This window comes from Microcaecilia unicolor, chromosome 2 (genome assembly GCF_901765095.1).
Source record: "Microcaecilia unicolor chromosome 2, aMicUni1.1, whole genome shotgun sequence".
NCBI classification, from domain to species: Eukaryota; Metazoa; Chordata; class Amphibia; order Gymnophiona; family Siphonopidae; genus Microcaecilia; species Microcaecilia unicolor.
The window spans coordinates 197,780,728-197,802,012 of record NC_044032.1 but is presented as its reverse complement, the minus strand read 5'-3'; the positions used below and the strand labels follow the sequence as shown (position 1 = coordinate 197,802,012).

Genomic DNA, 21,285 nt, shown 5'->3' with positions numbered 1-21,285 from the left:
TGACTCTCCAATTTCCTCTGGAGTCTTTCATGAGGTACTTTGTCAAACGCCTTCTGAAAATCCAGATATACATTATCAACCGGCTCACCTTTATCCACATGTTTGTTCACCCCTTCAAAGAAATGTAGTAGATTGGTGAGGCAAGATTAGTGAACAGCTGAATGCTTTGTGTATTAATGAATGTTTTTCAAAGTGACTTTATTATTATTATTTTTTTTTTTTAGATAATTTTGAAAGAGCGAGAACAGCGAAAGCAGCAGCATTTATTACAAGGGCCTGAAGTGGTAGCAAAGAGTGAAGACATTGCTCCACAGGATCAGCAAGTGAATTTTGAAGAGAGGACACATGAGGCTGTCCAGGAGAACGTACTTCAAACAGGTGTTGCTGCTGCTATATTTAATTACATTAGTTTTATGTTGATGTTATTTCTAAACAGTGCCAAACGTAAAAAGTGTGGGAACATTAGTGTTAGACTGCATCAGCCCTTTAAATTTTTTTTTGGCTCTCCATAAGTAAAGGGGCTAGGCAAAAAGGTCAAAAGTCTAAATTTAAACAAGCATTTCAGGGCATCTTTCTTGATCAGCATAAGAATTATCCCCATGAACTTTCAAGATCAGATGTGCTGTACTTGATCTCATGAAAGGACAAGTATATATGTTCCCTATAGAATAAAACAGCATGCTAAACATTCTCACGGAAATACAGCTATAGCACTCAAAATAGTAAAGTGATAGCTTGCACGGCATTCAGTGTACCCATCCCTCCTCCCCGATGCTTTACTACTACTACTAAAAATTTCTATATGCTTCTAGACATATGCACCGCTTTACACTAAACACCTATGAGACTGCCCCTGCTTGACAGAGCTACAATTTTTGTAAACTGCTTAGGACCTTTTTGGAATTGGTGTTCATTAAATGTTTGTATTAGATTAGATCTATTCAAGACAGACAAACAGGACAAATAAGGGATTAGAGATTATTGTGGGAATGATTTAAAGAGATGAGTACTGAACAAAAAGTTAGACTTTTAGCCTGCATTTGAATACAGCCAAAGACGTAGCTTGACAATACCGACTCAGGAAGTCTATTCCAGACGTACAGTAAGGTAAAAGGAACGGAGTCTTGAGTTGGCAGTGGAGGATACAAGTGCAGACAGGAGAGACTTACCCAATGGAGTTCCAAGGGAGAGGTGTAGGCAGAGGTATGAGTGGAGAGATACTGAGTAGCTGTAGAATGAATACACTTATATTGTGTGGATTGGCCACTGTTGGAACCGGGATGCTGGGCTTGATAGACCTTGGGTCCGTCCCAGTATAGCAATACTTATATACTTACGTAAGTCAATAAGAGGAGTTTAAATTGTATGTGGAAATGGATAGGGAGCCAATGAAGAGACTTGAAGGGAGGACTAATATGAGTGAAGCGACACTGCGGAATATAAGTTGTACAGCAGAAATTTGAACAGACTAAAGAGGAGAGGGATGGTTTAGTGGGAGACCTGTGAGAAGCAAGTTGCAGTGATCTAAGCTTGAGGCAAGAGTGTGGATAAGGGATTTAGTAGTGTGTTCAGAAATTAAGGGGTGAATTTTGGTGGTGATATAAAGAAAGAAATGACAGGTTTTAGCAGTCTGATGTGTGCATAGACAGAGAGAGGTGTCAAAGATGGCCCCAAGGTTATGAGCTAACAAGACGGAGGATGTTTTATCCACAGAAATAGAGATTAGGAGAAGGAGAGGTGGGTTTAGGAGGAAAGATGATAAGCTCAGTCTTGGAATCTGATCTCCCCCCCTCCCTCCCCATGAAAAATGAATTCAAAAATAGTCTACAAAAAGAAGAAATCTTCTAGCAATGCCTTGTAAATAAAATGGAGTAGGGGAGGGGGGCACATGACAAGCGTACAGTTTATAAAATTCAGGATTTCACTTAAGAATACAAATTAAATCTAGTTTTCATTAAATTATAATTTTCCTTTGTGTCCGTTAACAGTCCAGAACTTGGGCATTATGTCAGTTCACCAGTGGGTGGAGATTTAAAAAAAACAAAATAGTAGTAGTTCTATGTGATTTGTTACTTAAGGGCACTGTGCAGCCCTGGAGCAGAGGAGTAGCCTAGTGTTAGTGCAGTGGCCTTGGATCCTGGGGAACTAGGTTTGATTCCCACTGCAGTAGGGTTACCATATTTACGGAAACAAAAAAAAGGACAGAACAAATAAAAATAGTTGCTACCTCCGCTAAAGAAATATTTAATTGTAGCCTTTAGTTAATGAACACACATTAAATAGTGACTTACAGTACAGCAGTAGACGATCTACTTTTTGAAAACTTCAGGATTTGAGTTTGACCGAGTCTGAGCCCAAGCATACTTATCAGAAGATCGCATATCTCTGAACAACTTTGTCTGCTTCTGAGATATGTGTGAAAGTCTTTGCATGACACATTCTTAAAGTTGTGCTGCACAAACAAAATTCCTTTTACAGATTCAACCAGCAGGGGAACAGAGAAGGGATCAACAATGCCTTTCTCTCTCTTTAGCACCCCCATTGAGAATAGACCACAGATGGTTTCTCTCATTATGTGGATAGATGTGTTGGTCATAGGCACATAAAATAAAAAGAGGACATTTCCCTAAAAATTAAAAATCCTGGAAGACATATCTGAAGAAGTCCAAAAAGAGGACATATACATATTTTCAAAGCACTTAGCCTTCCAAAGTTCCATAGAAACCTATGGGATTTTGGAAGGCTAAGTGCTTTGAAAATGAGCTCCCATATGGTAACTACACTGCAGCTCCTTGTGACTCTGAGCAGATCTCTTAATCCTCCACTGCCCCAGGTACAAATATGTAAACCGCTTTGATTGTAACCACAGAAAGGTGCTATATCAAGTGCCATCCCCTTTCACTTTCCCTAGAATGCTAAGTATTTCTTTGTCTCCACTGGATGGAACAGATAGCCATGTGGCTCTGAACTGAATGATTTTATAAGCTCCTTAGGCAGTTTCCACCAGTTCAGTTGAGCTACGCTTCTTTTCATCATGGAATTCAAGCTGGATTTGGAGTGTGGGAATACTTGGAGGGATCCAAGTTCCTTCTCTTTTACTGCCCTTGTTCCCTGTTGAGGACCTTAATACTTGTAGTTGAGGTACCTGGAGGTACCTTGGAGTTGGAAGAAATGGTTATGTGTAGCTGGCTCCTGGACCTAATTTTTTTTTTTCTGGTTGCCAGTTCAATTCTGGTGGTTCTTCAGTTTTAAGGTCAGCTTAAGATTGAAGTACTGTGTGGGAATACTCAGACAGGTCTGGGTTCTTCCCCCCACCCCACACAATCTGATGACATCGCCTGTAATTATAATTTCTTGGTTTTTGTGTGGCTAAACTATGGGTTTTCTTTTTTTTAAAGCACTGTTTTACCATGAAAGCAGCTTTAGAGAGGGATTTCCCTGTTGAGGAGTCTGTGTCACCATTCACTTCATGGCTTTGTCTGCAGTTTATATGACAAATTTATAAGCTGAATATGTCACTCTATTTATATATCTCTCATCTTAAATCATATTCAATATAGTGTTCTAATTCCTCTGACTGTCATCACACGTGGAGGAAAAAGATCTCAAATGTCCCGGCTTGGCAGCAAATAAACTATCTTGGTGCCAGCTCTTACTGGACTCCAATATTCTCATCGGTCGAAAAAAAACCTCCAAAGTAATCATTTTTTGTTTTATATATATATATTGTGCACTTTAACTTCTCCAGGTGTCTTCTACCTTTATAATTCAAATATTCATGAAATATTGCTTTTCTAGTTCTTCATAAAATATTGCAACTTCAAGCAAATAAAGCACTTAGCTTAGTTCTTGTGCCCAATGTGGCTCTCCGTTTCACTTTTTGATCAAGCTTCAACAGGGGACTAAGTGCTCAAATCACATCACCTATAAAATATATAGCAACATTTTAGTGCCTTCAGTATACTCAAATAGTAATCTCAAGAGTATACAAACTTACTGCATTCTGATCCACGCAGACTTCAAACATGGTACTTACTGGCTACAGGATGCCGACCTTTTCCCTACCTGGAAGCGGAACTGAACCATTCAAATAGCTGTCAACTTACTGTTATATCGTATTCTCCGAGGACAAGCAGGCTGCTTGTTCTCACGACTGGGTGACGTCCGCGGCAGCCCCCACCAACCGGAAAAAAGCTTCGCGGGACGGTCGGCACGCAGGGCACGCCCACCGCGCATGCGCGGCCGTCTTCCCGCCCGTGCGCGACCGCTCCCGCCAGTTCCTTTTTTTCCGCGTCTGGAGAGAGTCGTGCCTCGATCGCTCTCTCGGATTCAGCCGCCGGATTTCGATCGCGTTTACGCCGATCGTGCTTTTTTCTTTGTTTATTTCGGTCTAGTTACCGTCCGGTTTCTTTTTTTCAAAAAAAAAAAAAAAAAGAAACCCTGCGCGTGTGGAGCACGCGCTCCCCTTTTTCCCTCGCTTCCAGCGGGGACGCCGCATTGCGGCCTAGTGGCCGCACGGTCGTTTTTCCTTTTCGTGGTGTGATTTCAGCCACCATTGACGACTTTGACTTCGCCGACGCGATTTTTCCGTCGATGTCCTCGAAGGTCCCGAGTGGATTTAAAAAGTGTGGTCGCTGCGGCCGGCCGATCTCGCAGACCGACACCCACGCTTGGTGCCTCCAGTGCCTCGGGCCGGAGCACAATATCAAGTCGTGTTCTCTGTGTCTCGGTCTCCGGAAACGGACTCAGGTTGCGAGGCAAGTTCTGCGGGACCGTCTTTTTGGAACTTGCGCCGGCCCCTCGACGTCGACCTCGAAGGCATCGGTATCGACGCCCGGCCCTTCGGTACCGGTATCGATGCCCGAGACATCGGCACCGATGGCAGCGACCCCAGGAGAACAGGTCCCGTCGGCCCGCCGGTCCTCCGGTGAGAGTGGGGGTGAGAGGCCGCGTGGGCAGTCGGCCCCGGTCACTCCCTCAGCTCGTGGGCCACGGGACCGAACCCTGTCTGACCCGGTACCTCGAGACCGAGGGGGATCGACCTCCTCCTCCTCCATGCCCTCCGGCGCCGGTGACGGGCATCGCAAGAAAGATAAGAAGCGTCGTCACCGGTCGCCCTCGGTGCATCCGGATCTCGGAGAGGAGGCGACGCCGAAGCGTCATCGTCGAGAGGAGAGGTCTCCGTCGGTTGTGGAGGTACCGACGCATCGGGGTTCCGGCACCTCGGTGCCGTCTCCTGGCCCCCAGCAGCTTCTGGCGCCGACACCCCTACCGGCCGCACCGCCTTTCCCGGCAGCGGGCCTGGACGAGTGCCTCAGAGCCATCCTTCCGGGGATCCTGGAAGGGCTGATGCGCCAGGCTGTGCCGGCGCCGGGGGTGCTTGCGCCCTCGGCGCCGATGACTGGGGCGCCGGCGAGCTCTAGCCCGGTGCCGGGGCTGTCGACACCGCCGCCGCTTGCGGTGCCGGTCTCGACCGCCACGCAGGTGGAGTCCCCGTCGACGTCGATGGAGGGAGCTCCGTCCCCGCCGGCGCGGGAGTCCACCGCTCGACGACACTGAGACCTTGGTGCCTCGACGTCGAGCCGGGCCCGGTTCAGGACTCAGCTACATGAGCTTATGTCCGACACCGAGGATGAGGACTCGTGGGGGGAAGAGGAGGACCCTAGATATTTCTCCTCAGAGGAGTCTACGGGCCTTCCCTCGGACCCCACGCCTTCACCGGAGAGGAAACTCTCGCCTCCCGAGAGTCTCTCCTTTGCCTCCTTTGTGCGGGATATGTCTATCAGCATTCCCTTCCCCGTGGTCTCTGTGGAAGAGCCGAGGGCCGAGATGCTCGAGGTCCTTGACTATCCATCGCCACCTAGAGAGTCCTCCACGGTGCCGCTGCACAATGTCCTTAAGGAGACGCTGCTTCGGAACTGGGTGCGACCATTAACTAACCCCACCATTCCCAAGAAAGCAGAGTCCCAGTACAGGATCCACTCCGACCCAGAGCTAATGCGGCCACAATTGCCCCATGACTCAGCGGTCGTGGATTCTGCTCTCAAGAGGGCACGGAGTTCGAGGGATACCGCCTCGGCGCCCCCGGGGCGGGAGTCTCGCACTCTGGACTCGTTTGGGAGGAAGGCCTACCAATCCTCCATGCTCGTGACCCGCATCCAATCATACCTGCTCTATATGAGCATTCACATGCGGACCTATGTGCAACAACTGGCGGACCTGGTCGAGAAGCTCCCGCCGGAGCAGTCCAGGCCTTATCAGGAGGTGGTCAGGCAGCTGAAGGCGTGCAGAAAGTTCCTGTCCAGGGGTATCTATGACACCTGTGACGTGGCATCTCGTGCTGCGGCCCAAGGTATACTGATGCGCAGGCTCTCATGGCTGCGTGCCTCTGACCTGGACAACCGCACCCAGCAGAGACTGGCCGACGTCCCTTGCCGGGGGGATAACATTTTTGGTGAGAAGGTCGAGCAGATGGTGGACCAACTGCATCAGCGGGAAACCGCTCTCGACAAGCTCTCCCACCGGGCGCCTTCAGCATCCACCTCCACAGGTGGACGTTTTTCCCGGGCCCGGCAGGCTGCACCCTATTCTTTTGCGAAGCGTAGGTACAACCAGCCGGCCCGAAGGCCTCGTCAGGCACAGGGACAGCCCCAGCGCGCTCGTTCTCGTCAACAGCGTGCGCCTAAGCAGCCCCCTGCGCCTCCACAGCAAAAGCCGGGGACGGGCTTTTGACTGGATCCACGGGAACATAGCCGCCCTACAAGTGTCCGTACCGGACGATCTGCCGGTCGGAGGGAGGTTAAAATTTTTTCAACAAAGGTGGCCTCTCATAACCTCCGACCAGTGGGTTCTCCAAATAGTGCGGTGCGGATACGCCCTGAATTTGGCCTCCCTGCCTCCAAATTGTCCTCCGGGAGCTCAGTCTTTCAGCTCCCATCACAAGCAGGTACTTGCAGAGGAACTCTCCGCCCTTCTCAGCGCCAATGCGGTCGAGCCCGTACCACCCGGGCAGGAAGGGCAGGGATTCTATTCCAGGTACTTCCTTGTGGAAAAGAAAACGGGGGATGCGTCCCATCCTAGACCTGAGAGGCCTGAGAGGCCTGAACAAATTCCTGGTCAAAGAAAAGTTCAGGATGCTTTCCTTGGGCACCCTTCTGCCAATGATTCAGAAAAACGATTGGCTATGTTCCCTGGATTTAAAGGACGCATATACTCACATTCCGATACTGCCAGCTCACAGACAGTATCTCAGATTCCGCCTGGGCGCACGGCACTTTCAGTATTGTGTGCTGCCCTTTGGGCTCGCCTCTGCCCCACGAGTGTTTACCAAGTGCCTCGTGGTGGTAGCGGCCTACCTACGCAAGCTGGGAGTGCACGTGTTCCCATATCTCGACGATTGGCTGGTCAAGAACACCTCGGAGGCAGGAGCCCTCCGGTCCATGCAGTGCACTATTCAGCTTCTGGAGCTGCTGGGATTTGTGATAAATTACCCAAAGTCCCATCTCCAGCCAACCCAGTCTCTGGAATTCATAGGAGCTCTGCTGAATACCCAGACGGCTCAGGCCTACCTTCCCGAAGCGAGGGCCACCAATCTCCTGGCCCTGGCTTTGCAGACCAGAGCGTCTCAGCAGATCGCAGCTCGGCAGATGTTGAGACTTCTGGGTCATATGGCCTCCACAGTTCATGTGACTCCCATGGCTCGTCTTCACATGAGATCTGCTCAATGGGCCCTAGCTTCCCAGTGGTTCCAAGCCACCGGGAATCTAGAAGATGTCATCCGCCTCTCCACCAGTTGCCGCACTTCACTGCTCTGGTGGACCATCCGGTCCAATTTGACACTGGGACGTCCATTTCAAATTCCACAGCCCACGAAAGTGTTGACGACGGATGCATCTCGCCTGGGGTGGGGAGCTCATGTCGATGGGCTTCACACCCAGGGTCTGTGGTCCCTCCAGGAAAAGGATCTGCAGATCAACCTCCTGGAGCTCCGAGCGATCTGGAACGCACTGAAGGCTTTCAGAGATCGGCTGTCCTGCCAAATTATCCAAATTCGGACAGACAATCAGGTTGCAATGTATTACGTCAACAAGCAGGGGGGCACCAGATCTCGCCCCCTGTGTCAGGAGGCCGTCGGGATGTGGCGTTGGGCGTGTCGGTTTGGCATGCTCCTCCAAGCCACGTACCTGGCAGGCGTAAACAACAGTCTGGCCGACAGACTGAGCAGAGTCATGCAACCGCACGAGTGGTCGCTCCATTCCAGAGTGGTACGCAAGATCTTCCGAGAGTGGGGCACCCCCTCGGTGGATCTTTTCGCCTCTCAGACCAACCACAAGCTGCCTCTGTTCTGTTCCAGACTTCAGACACACGGCAGGCTAGCGTCAGATGCCTTTCTCCTTCATTGGGGGACCGGCCTCCTGTATGCTTATCCTCCCATACCTTTGGTGGGGAAGACCTTACTGAAGCTCAAGCAAGACCGCGGCACCATGATTCTGATAGCGCCCTTTTGGCCCCGTCAGATCTGGTTCCCTCTTCTTCTGGAGTTGTCCTCAGAAGAACCGTGGAGATTGGAGTGTTTTCCGACTCTCATTTCGCAGAACGACGGAGCGTTGCTGCACCCCAACCTTCAATCCCTGGCTCTCACGGCCTGGATGTTGAGGGCGTAGACTTCGCTGCGTTGGGTCTGTCTGAGGGTGTCTCCCGGGTCTTGCTTGCCTCTAGGAAGGATTCCACTAAAAAGAGTTACTTTTTCAAGTGGAGGAGGTTTGTCGTTTGGTGTGAGAGCAAGGCCCTAGAACCTCGTTCTTGCCCTGCACAGAACCTGCTCGAATACCTTCTGCACTTATCGGAGTCTGGCCTCAAGACCAACTCAGTAAGGAATCACCTTAGTGCGATTAGTGCTTACCATTATCGTGTGGAAGGTAAAGCCATCTCTGGAGAGCCTTAGTCGTTCGATTCATGCGAGGCTTGCTTTTGTCAAAGCCCCCTATCAAGCCTCCGACAGTGTCATGGGATCTCAACGTCGTCCTCACCCAGCTGATGAAACCTCCTTTTGAGCCACTGAATTCCTGCCATCTGAAGTACTTGACCTGGAAGGTCATTTTCTTGGTGGCAGTTACTTCAGCTCGTAGGGTCAGTGAGCTTCAAGCCCTGGTAGCTCATGCTCCGTATACCAAATTTCATCACAACAGAGTAGTGCTCCGCACCCACCCAAAGTTCCTGCTGAAGGTGGTGTCGGAGTTCCATCTTAACCAGTCAATTGTCTTGCCAACATTCTTCCCCAGGCCGCATACCCGCCCTGCTGAACGTCAGTTGCACACATTGGACTGCAAGAGAGCATTGGCCTTCTACTTGGAGCGGACACAGCTCCACAGACAGTCCGCCCAATTGTTTGTTTCTTTCGACCCTAATAGGCTAGGGGTCGCTGTCGGGAAACGCACCATCTCCAATTGGCTAGCAGATTGCATTTCCTTCACTTACGCCCAGGCTGGGCTGACTCTTGAGGGTCATGTCACGGCTCATAGTGTCAGAGCCATGGCAGCGTCGGTGGCCCACTTGAAGTCAGCCACTATTGAAGAGATCTGCAAGGCTGCGACGTGGTCATCTGTCCACACATTCACATCTCATTACTGCCTCCAGCAGGATACCCGACGCGACAGTCGGTTCGGGCAGTCGGTGCTGCAGAATCTGTTTGGGGTGTAAATCCAACTCCACCCTCCAGGACCCGAATTTATTCTGGTCAGGCTGCACTCTCAGTTAGTTGTTCTTCGTAGGTCAATTTCTGTTGTACCCTCGCCGTTGCGAGGCTCAATTGACCTGGGTTCTTGTTTTGAGTGAGCCTGAGAGCTAGGGATACCCCAGTCGTGAGAACAAGCAGCCTGCTTGTCCTCGGAGAAAGTGAATGATACATACCTGTAGCAGGTGTTCTCCGAGGACAGCAGGCTGATTGTTCTCACCTACCCTCCCTCCTCCCCTTTGGAGTTGTGTGTTTCATCTTTTGCTAGTCATTCAACTGGCGGGAGCGGTCGCGCACGGGCGGGAAGACGGCCGCGCATGCGCGGTGGGCGTGCCCTTCGTGCCGACCGTCTCGCGAAGCTTTTTTCCGGTTGGTGGGGGCTGCCGCGGACGTCACCCAGTCGTGAGAACAATCAGCCTGCTGTCCTCGGAGAACACCTGCTACAGGTATGTATCATTCACTTTCTAAATAAACTAGTAAAAAAAGGCCAGTTTCTGACACAAATGAAATGGGCACTAGCAAGGTTTTCCTCGGAGTGTGTATGTTTGAGAGAGTGACTGTGTGTGAGAGAGAGAGAGAGAGTGAATGTGCGAGTGTGTGTGTGAGACTGGGTGCGAGTGTGTCTGTGAGAGAGACAGTGTGTGTGTGAGCATGAGAGTGTGTACATTATGCTCTCTCCCCTGCATTCATCCATATGCAGGCAACGTCCTCTGTGCCCTGCCCCCTCCATCCATCCATGTGCACCATCTCTCCCCTGCCCCCTCCACCTCCCTCCGAGTTCCAGGGTCCCCTCTCCCTCTGTCCCTCCCTCCCTCCCAGTTCCAGGGTCCCATGGAACTGGGAGGGAGGGGGGACGGAGAACTTTGGAGGAGTGACGTCAACAGGTGGTTACGATCCCAGTGAGACACATTGGAATGTTGGAGGAGCAAATTATTATATTAGATTGCTAGATAAGCACTAGCCAAAAGGCAATGAACGTAGGGGACTGTTTTTTTTTTTTCTATCAGCAATTTTCCCCCCCTTTACTTTCATGTATTCACTCATCAGCCCTGGTGATGTATAGCCATTGCTTGCCTTTCCTTTGCTGTACAGTTCCTCTCCTGGTTGCTGAAACTGTAGTTTTCAGAATATTCTTACTTGTTTTTCCCTGCTAGAGCCTGTTTGGGTTGTCCTGCTTTGTGAGCCATATGTCCTTGATTTCTAATTGGCTATCTGTCCTTCCTTTCCTGGAGGAGTAGTCTCAGTTAATCCAGCAGTTCACAACTAAGGAAACCTTGTTAAAGTTCCAGTATGGTTTCTTGTGCATTCCAGCAGCTTTCTTGGTCTCCTTGCTTTAAGTGCAGAACTTTTTCTGCCCGTTCAACTTTACTCCATTGTTCTTTCTTACTAGCAGTCTATGGGAACTTTTATTGTATTGTTAGTAGTTTTTCTACTAGAAGGCTTTTCCCTTCCTGGTTCCTTCAGTTGTTTTGGGGGTATCTGACCAGCTTAGAGTTCCCTCACCAAGCTTATTTTGGAAGCACAGTGCAGCCTCTTTTTTTCAAATCTTTTTGGGAACTATTACTCCATATGTCAATGTTTTTGCTGTTCTGCTTTCTACCCATTTTTAGACTGCAAATCTCAGCTCTTCTTCAGCTTCATGGGATTATCCATGTTTCAGCTTCAAAACTCAGGAGCCTATTACCATGCTTAAGTATTATCTGTAAGTTAGATTCTAATATTTTCTCTGCTTCTGCCTCAGGTATCACAAGATCAGCTGTGGTTAGCCTCACAGAGCTCAGAATGGCGCTTTGACCTCTCAGGGATTAAGCAAGATTTTACAGAGCTCAGTGTGGTTCTGTTGGGAATTTACTTTCCTTTAAAAAAAAAAGGAGGTATCCTTCTGAAGTGGATCCCATTTTCATATCATCCCTCTGTCAAGCCATTTGTTTTACTACAACCCTTGCTATATGCTTCTGTAAGGTTTCTTTCTTATTGATGTAATACTGCTGCTCTGTCACAAGGCATAGACACTATGTCCACTGGATAATCACTCCCAGAATGGTTGTATACATCTGTTCTGCTGTGGCATCCTCCGTTTCTACAGGTGGCTTTCGGAAGGCATGTTTGTTCTGCTTCAGGAGCAGACTAAGTGGTGGGCTCCATTCTTAGCGCTCCATAGCTGTTAAGCTTGGGATCTGGCTTTTATGCTTGCTCCCTCCCTCCCCCCGTTCATTATTTCTAGAGTAAATATGTTTCCTTATTATTATTCTAGTAATCTAAACAATTGTAACTGTATTAAATGACCACAATTCCTTTCTCTCTGGTTCTTACTGTAACATTATTTTGAACTGTTTCTTGGCTGAGAAGTTGATCTGGTTCTCCTGCTCTGCTGAATTGTTTTGCCCAGTCTAGTAGCACTCTAAACCCAGGTCTTCCATATTATCCTTGGATGTCTGTGTGTCTGAAAATTTCTGAGATCATGTATGGCTGCTAACTCTGAGGTTCAGTTACCTAACTACTGTTTTCCCTCCAAGTTCTATGAGCCTCTTCTGATTTGAGGCTTCCTGGCACCTTATTGGTTCAGTTTCCATTCCAACATTACCAAAGACTCAGGACAAGGCAATAGTAGAAGACCAAATGAATTCTTTGCTGTGATCTTCACGGAGGAAGATGTAGGGGAGATCCTGTACCAGAAATGGTATTTAATGATAAGGCAGAGGAACTGAAACAAACCTTTGTAAACCTGGAAGATGTAATGTGGCAATTTGACAAACTAAAGCAGAGGTTTTCAACCCAGTCTTCAGGGCACACCCTGCCAGTTGGGATTTTCAGGATATCCCTATTGCCCCGAGGACTGGGTTGAAAACCCCGGAAGTAAAGAGTAGCAAATCACCTGGACCAAATGGTATACTTTCCAGAGTACTGATAGAACTACAAAATGAAACTGCAGAACTGTAATTAATAATCTGTGGTACTGGAAGTTTGGATAGTGGCCAATGTAATGCCAGTTCTTAAAATGGGTTCTAGAAGTTATGTGGGAAAGTGTAGACCAGAGAGTCTGACGGTGTCAGGCAAAATAGTAGAGACTATTTTAAACTAGTAGAGACTACTGAACATATACGTAGGCACGTATTAATAGGACAAAGCCAACATGGATTTAGTCAACGGAAATTTTGCCTCACCAATCTGCTATGTTTCTTTGAATGAGTGAGCAAACGTAGATATAAAGTGAACTAGTTGATATTGTATATCGGGATTTTCACAAGGCATTTGACAAAGTATATCATAAACAACTCCTGAGGAAATTTAAAAATCTTGGGATAGGAGGCAGTGTCCTATTGTGGATTAAGAACCGTTTAAAAGCTAGAAGACAGAGGAGTAGGGTTAAATTGTCAATACTCTCAATGGAGAAGGGTAAATAGTAGAGTTCCTCAGGGATCTACACTGGGACTTCTGCTTTTCAACATATTTATACATGATCTGGAAAAAGTAATAATGAACGAGGTGTTCAAATTTTGCTCTTGACACAGTTATTTAAAGTTGTTAAATTACAAGAGGATTGTGAAAGATTGCAAGAGGACATTACGAGACTGGGCATCCAAATGGCAGATGACATTTATTGTGATGCATATAGGGAAGAGGAACCCAAACTGTAGCTACTTGATGCAAGATTTCACATTAGGAGACACTGACCAGGAAAAAGATTTATAAGTCATCATTGATAGGTTGAAACCCTCTGCTCAGTGTGCAGCAGCAGCTAAGAAAGCAAACAGTGTTAGGAATTGAATATTGTATGCAGTTCTGGTCACCACATCTCAAGATATATCAGAATTAGAAAAGGTACAGAGAAGGGTGACAAAAATGATAAAAAGGATGGGATGACTTCCCTAAAAAGGCTGAAGAGGGTATCTTGGAGAAGTTGGTTGAGAGGCAATATGATAGAAGTCTACAAAATACTGAGTCGAATGGGCAGAATGTGAATCACTTGTTTGTCCCTTAGTTCTCATATTTTTGGAAAGAATAATCAATGAGCTACTACGTAGTAAATTTAAAACTAATTGGAGAAAATAGGTCTTTATTCAATGTATAATTAAGCTGTGGAATTTGTTGCCATAGAATGTGGGAAAAAGCAGTTAGCAGGGTTTAAAAAAAGGTTTGGATAATTTCCTAATAGAAAAGTCCATAAACCATTCCTGCGATAAGCAATGTAAAATCTGTTTTACTCTTTTGGAATTTTGACAGGTTCTTGTGACCTGGATTGGCCATTGTTGGAAACAGGTTACTGGGCTTGATGGACAGCACATGTTCTTATGTTATGTACACTAAGGAAGGAAAAATTATCTTAATTTTTTTTCTTTTAATCCTATCAGACTAGTCCAGAAGACTGCTCTCTTGGATTCTTACATTGTTTACCTCCTTTCTGAATTGTTCTCCCGTTTCTTCCCATTACAGTTTGTTTTGCTTCTATTATGGAATTTCTCTTCTGTTTTCTTCATTCAAATCCACCTTCAGTTGAAGAATAGTGTCTCTCTACTAAACAATAGCTCCTGCTTCAGTTGGAGAGCTGTGTACCAGTGGTGTTCAATAGCTCAAGCTTCTGATACAGAACTGTATGTCAGTAGAGTACAATAGCTCCTGCTTCAATTGGTGCAACTGTTTCACTAGAGCTCAATAGTACCTCTTTAGTATGGATAATGCATGATTATGGGATCTGGCCAGAAATGCGCATATGAGCTCCATTGCTTTGTCATTCGGAATACTAAGCATTTTAGGGCTGCACAATTCCCTTAAGGGGTGAATCACACAGAACTGCTTTCTCTGTCTCTCTCTGCTAGTTGACGTACCCCGCAATTTTTGGACTGGTCTGGTAGGACTAAAGGACAGAGAACTTATCAGGTAAGACATAATTTTTCCACATACTGAATAATATTGTCTTCTATGATAGTGTCGACGGAAGACAGCACTGCAGTCTCCCCTATTTCTGTGTCTCAGAGTGGATCACAGATTCTTCAGGATTCTACAGATGTTAACTCTTCAGGTCCACCACCATCCAATCTTCCCAAAATTCATAGCAGAAGATTTAGAGAGTAAGTACAGTATGATCATAGAAGGTTCAAATAGTTTGGGCTTTTTACTTCCATGGGTGACAATATAAAAGTTGTTTGTATAGTTCCAAAAGCTTGGTTGCAGCTTCTGCATATGGAACAATCTTACCAGAAACAGACAACATTGTGGGGCTCACTTTCAAAAGAGAGAAACATCTCAAAAATGGCATAAAGTGGCATGTGGATTTTTATCTGAAAAATGTGCAAATCGTGATTTTCAAAAATCAGATTTGAGATTTTTTTCTCTCTACAGTGGGTTACGTCACCCTTCCAGTTGATAGAGAGAGTCAAAAATGACTTCAGCTACTTTGTATTTCTCGGTTTCCAGCAGATGGTGCAGCAGTTAGGAGTAGGCTACTCTTGGGAAGACTAGAACCCAGTTTTTGGTAGAGCATAGACTTTAGTCTGGATACTCTCAGGAACAGTTCTGTTGAGACCGAATTCCCTTCACCCTTGAAAACCAACTTGTTTGTGTCCGAATTCCCATATTGATAGGTCCAGCAAAGGGTGGTTTCTGTTGACATTTTTACTGATGGTGGATCAAATATTCTTGGAGGCACTAAAGATTACTCCTCCCCCCCCCCCCCCCCCCCCCAAAAAAAAGACCTACAATACAGTCTGTTCCCTAGACTGCCTCCTGGTGCTGAGTTGGATTTGGTGACGGGGATCTGAACTGATTGCTTCTGGTATTTCGGGGGGGGGGGTAGGAGGGGGCAAGTTATGGGAGGTGCTGCACCTCCTTTGTCAGTGGCACAACATGTCAGCCACTGCATTTGGTCTATCTTATGAGCAGGGTGGGCTCCTAGCCAAAAATGAAGCTGGGTAGTTTCCCTAGAGTTCATGAATGGGGAGTTCATATAGGCTGCATATCTGTCCTCAGACACAACAAAGTCCACATAGCTCCAGTATTCTCCCAAGTTATTTCAGCAGGTGGTGCATTTTGAGCCTATCTTTCGTGTGCTTTCAGTTAGAACAAAGACAAACAGCCTGCAAGACTGGCTGTTTTCCCCTCTATACAGATGAAATGTCACAGAATGCCTTGTAACATGATTTTAGTCTTGGGGTGCATGAAGTTTGCTGCAGTCTGAGAATAGGGTGTGCCTTCATGTTCCATGTCCCCACACAGAAGGAAGCCCACGCTTGTCTTGGCAGTGGTTAGATGCTAGAACTCTTGACTGGCTGGAATAGTGTAAGCAATCAGATGGTTAAGAGGAGGTTCAGGAGATGGTGGGAAGGATGCTTAGAAAAGGAGACCCTTATTTTCCAGGGCATTACCTCCTGATAGCTGTGGGAAACTAAGTAGCCCTTGAGTACCTTGGTAAATGCATCAGATTTGGTTGGCATAGTGTTCCCCCTTAGGCACCTAGGAGCATCTCACATGATCAACATCATTGTTGTACAAGTTTAAATTTTTTTTTTTTTGAGTTGGCATTTTGGGATTCCTAAATGTAAAGACTGGCAGAAACAGCCTTTGCCCTATCAGGTTGGATACCTCCATGGGGGGTCCTCTGATCAGCCTGCCAAACTCCAACTGAGAGAAGAAAGCAGGAGCCAGACAGTTAAATATCCTGATAGAATCATGAAAGACATTCAGTCTCTTGCATATGTTCCTGGTGGTGCATTCCCCCTCCCTCTTTCATGGAATATCACTTCCATTATTTTACAGTCTTGGCTGTTGAACAAATCATGCTATACAGCAGTAGTTCCTAAACTGGGTTGTAAAATCCTCATTTGGGGTTGCAGCAATGTACATATAGCTGACAGCTTATGGCCAACTAACTCATACAACAAGCCTGCGTTTCTTTTTCACTGGCTGTCTCTTGCTCCACATTGTATGCAGCCTTTGCCTTCATCAAGTGACCATGGCTGCATCAATCCCCATGGCCCTGCCACTGCTGTCTCTGAACTGAGCATGTGCACCCCTCCCTACCTAGGCAGATCGCAGAGGGGGCAGGAGGAAAGATTTGCTTTTTCTTTCTTTTTTGGTACCATGCAGTATTATCTGAAGAAGAGGGAGAGGAGATAATGTGTGATATGTTATCCTCATAGAAAGAGATACACATAGGCCCCCTATATAAGAGTCTTGAGGAAGCTAAGCCTCCCTTGCCCAGACTGTAATCTTTCTCTCTGTCCTGCTTCAACTGCTTCTGGACCCGCTTCTTCCTGAAGTCAGTGGTGGCAGTGGCAGCAGTAAAAATAACAGAAAGATGAGCAGGTCCATCTCCCTGTGCAGGATGCTGCTAGTTCGGTTGGTCCCACACTCTCAGATATAAACCACCTCTGTGGGAGAAGTTGTGAAGCAGGAGAACTAGCAGCATCATGGGCAAGGAGATGGTTGGCGCACCTCCCATGTTTAGCACATTATGTGATCTCTGATGATGCGAATAGCAGATGAAATTTAAAGAATTGCAAAGTGATGACAGAGGAAAAAAAAATAATCCTAACTATCTGTATATGATGCTGGTGGTCATATTTAGAGTCCTGACCCAAGAAAAGAATGTTGGAATTGTTGTGGGTGAGACGGCTTAACCATTTCTTCCAGCAACAAATTCCCACAATTTAATTGTATACAGAGTGAAAAAAAACCTTTCTCTGATATGCTTTTAAGTGTTCTACTTATCAGTTTCATAGTGCATCCCCTCATCTTTGTACAATTTGAATGGGAAAATGACCATTCTTTGTTTACCTGTTTAATCTATTCATTGTATAATTTATGTCTTCTTGGCCATCTCATTTCCAAGCTGAAGAACCCAAATTTTTTACCTTTTTTCATAGGGATAGCCACCTCCTGTTCATTACAGACATAGGAGAGAATGGATTTTGCTATTATGATCTGCCAGAAACTTCAAATGATCCGAGATGACTGCTGTCAGAGACATGATGCTTGACACTAAATCATTAGTTTAACCCCAGCAGGGCCCTTCCCTGTTCTTTGAAACAGGCCTTGACAACTTTTCAGTAAATCTAGGAGCCAGCTGTGGAAACCTCTCTTCTCCTTTCCCATCCTTCCGACATCCTAGTCAAGTTAGGAGATGGAGGAACTCCTTCCAGATCAGCAGTAGCTCTTTTAGAAACTGACTTACTCAGGCTCTTTTCCTATCGTGTGTCTGTGGGCAAAGAAGCCTTACTAAATCAATTTCCTTAGTGTTTCTGCAAATCATTGGCAAAAGCAGGTAGTCTCCCTTCCCAAAGCATGCTATCATCTGTGTGACAACACCGTCTAGATAGGTGAAATGGAGGCATTTGCCTCTTTTTGTTTCATGTGTCACCATAGCCTGGGTCCCCAACAGTCTCTCTGTCGCTTGCAAATACACCTCTCTTCACAGACTTTACCCAGTTTGTAACTCACTTGCAAATACCCCTCCACCCTAGCATTCACACAGTCTCTCACTCACAAATATCCACCCCCTCAGACTTTACCTAGTCTCTATTTCTCTCTCTCTTGTTCACAAATACCCAACCTTCACCCAGCCTTTCTTTTTCTTTGTATTTCTCTTTCTCTCTCAAACATCTACCCCCCCCCCCCAATCTTTCACCCAGTCTATCTAGCTCGTAAATACCCCCCCCCCCCCCCAACCTTCAGCTAATATCTCTCTCTCTCTCTCTCAGGGATTCATACACTCTATCACACACACTCTCTCTATCTCTCTCTCGTTAGCCTCAAATCTCGGATGCCAGTGCACAATGGCTGCTGAGACTTCTTGTGGTAGTCTCATGAGATTATTGCTTGAAGTCTCGGCGGCCATTTTGAAGAAACAGCGACAGTGGGCAGGAAGGAGGGTTCTTTCCTGCCCTTGAAGAGGTCACTAGACCCACCAGGGTATGCTCAAGTAGGCTCGGGGCAGCCGGGGAACCAACCAGCCAGCACCGCAGACTCAGAGGGGCAGCAGGGGGAACCAGCCAGCTCCCCTCAGAGGCAGAGCACAGATTTTGCACAGAAATGTTAAATTCTGCACAGAATTCTGGCAGGAGTAACTGTGTTCTTCCACTGATGTAAATGCATCAGTGATGCCATGAGTGGTCACAAGACATATTGAACGTGTTTCTTGAGAGAGCACCTACTACAAAAGTGCAATCCTGTTTTATTGTCTGACAACAAAACCAACCCTTTGCATATCATTGTGCTAACTGTTTTCAAAAGAGAGGAGATATTTTTTGTTTATTTACCAAAGCTTTGAGAGTAGGGTTACCATATGGCTCCAGAAAAAGGAGGACAGATTAAGCCAGTCTGGGTTTCACATCCATTGCTTTCAATGGAAGTAAAATCCAGACTGGCTCAATCTATCCTCTTTTTTTTTTTTTTCTGGAGCCATATGGTAACCCTATTTGAGTGTTCATTCCCGTTCTGATCTACAAGTAAGATATAATGACATGAAAACTCCAACCCAGAGCTTGACAAATCCTAGGTACTGGATAGCTGTGGTGCCTAGAAATTGTACTCTGGCACTAATGATTTTTTTGTGTGTGTGTTGATACAGAAAACAAGTTTTCTATTTCCCTGTTGTGATTTGGCTCTCTGAAAGCTTGATCTGCATTGCACATGAAGTTCTGGAAATCTTGCAGTTTAAAGTCTCATGAGACTTGAAATTGCAAGACTAGCCTGAACTTCCTGTAATGAGTGGCTCAAGCTCATAGATTGCTGAATGCAGTGGGGAAGTAGGAAACTTACTGGGGGGTTTTTTTTCTGCAGCTGTAGTCAGTAAGGTGAGGGGAAATAGTTGGCAGGATCTGAGAAACAAACTGGGTGAGAAACAAACTGGGTGAAGGCTGCGGGGGTATGAGAGAGGCTGAGTAAAAGTTGGGAGGGGGTTTGAGAGAGAGACTAGTGTGTGAAAGGTGGAAACCCATGGAGAAGAGAGGTGATATGTGAAACAGAGGCAATTACCTCTCTGCTTCATCTGTTACATAGATGTTACGCAGATGTTACACAGCTGACACCATGCCTCCAGAAGGGAGACTACTGTTTTTTTTTTTGCAGTGATGTGCAGTGGTATTTAAGGGACAAATTTACTAAGCTTTCATTGCCTACAGAGACAGAATGTGAAAAGAGCCTTAATAAATCAGTTTCTAAAGTAGCTGCTGCTGATCTTAGAGAGGATTCCCCCCCCCCCCCTCTCCACACACACACCTCTCCATTTGAACTTCACTATGGCCAAGGTTGGGTGTGGGGTAGAGGAGAAACAAAAAGGTTTCAGCTGTTGGCTCCTATATTTTTAGACTGGGCTCCTAGATTCAGTGAAAAAAGTTTTGAGGCCTATTTCTACCGTATTATTGACTAGTGAACATATTTGGCAAGAGAACATGTTTAATTGACTAATCCATTCAATTGTTCAGGTACTGCAGCCAGGTACTAAGTAAAGAAGTTGACAGTTGTGTAACAGAGCTGCTCAAGGAGCTGGTCCGCTTCCAGGATCGTGTGTATCAGAAGGACCCAATAAAAGCCAAGACCAAACGCCGACTTGTTATGGGGCTCAGAGAAGTCTTGAAGCATCTAAAGCTGCGAAAGTTGGAATGTGTTATTATTTCCCCAAACTGTGAGAAGATTCAGTCCAAAGGTAAAGATTTACATTTGTGAGACGTGACAGTTGGCTGATTTTCACTAATTCAGTAGCAGATTTTCACTAATTCAAATTTGCTCTCAAACTTAGGAAGCAAGTTATTCTGAATTATTTTGTTTATATATACTGGTAGAAAGACATATAGATATAGTGGGGGGGCTCATATGATACAGAAGAGCTAGGAAGGCTTTGAACTTCCTGCTCAAAATTTGGGGGGAAGGAGGGGATTGGAATTAGCTCATTGCAGGAAAACATTCTCTAGGTTGAGGAAAGAAGCAACTCATTTTCAGAGCACAGTCTTTTTTTCAAAATGCCTTCAGTTCTCTGGAAAATGATCAGCTATCAACTATTAAGTATCAAGTATTGACTAGCACTAAATTTGCATTTTCAATTGCACTATTCCCTCTTTATCATCCTGATGGTATGCACTGTCAATTTAAAACAATGTTCAGCTATCTAAAGCTGTGTTTTTGAAAGCTTAGTTGTGGCTCTGGTTATGTTAAATAGGAAGGAGGATGGGAGAGGTGCAGCATTGTACTTCCAACACCTTGCTCCATGTGGCTTTTAAGTTTGAGCTGCATAGTACCCATATTCCCATGCTGTTCTCACAGTGTTTGGTGTGAAGCATTGAAGTACTAAGTACTAGCATTTCACAACCCAAAGTGAGCAATGAGAACCAGGCAGGAGGGGCAAATAGCAAGAAATAGGGGCTGTAGGGAATTCACAAAAATGGCTTAATCTACTGAATTTCTACTGTCCTGGTTTCTATCCACCAAAATAAACTCCCTAGAAAAGTCAGTCTCTCCTTTTCCTACTGAGTTCTCATGTTTTATTCTTTTAATAAACACAGATAAAATAAAAAATTCTCCTAATGAAAATAGCCACATTTACACAATAAAACTTCTGA

At 46.1% G+C, this 21,285-nt stretch overlaps 1 protein-coding gene across 3 annotated transcripts in view; it reads left to right on the top strand.

The window, feature by feature from the left end:
* SECISBP2 (SECIS binding protein 2) overlaps positions 1–21,285 on the top strand; it is a 130,306-nt gene that overhangs the window by 85,891 nt on the left and 23,130 nt on the right. For all 3 annotated transcript variants that reach the window (XM_030193616.1, XM_030193613.1, XM_030193614.1), the window contains exons 9-11: positions 225–378; positions 14,661–14,802; positions 20,155–20,375. In XM_030193616.1, coding sequence (XP_030049476.1) covers positions 225–378; positions 14,661–14,802; positions 20,155–20,375 — 517 coding nt within the window. The remainder of the gene's footprint in view (positions 1–224; positions 379–14,660; positions 14,803–20,154; positions 20,376–21,285) is intronic.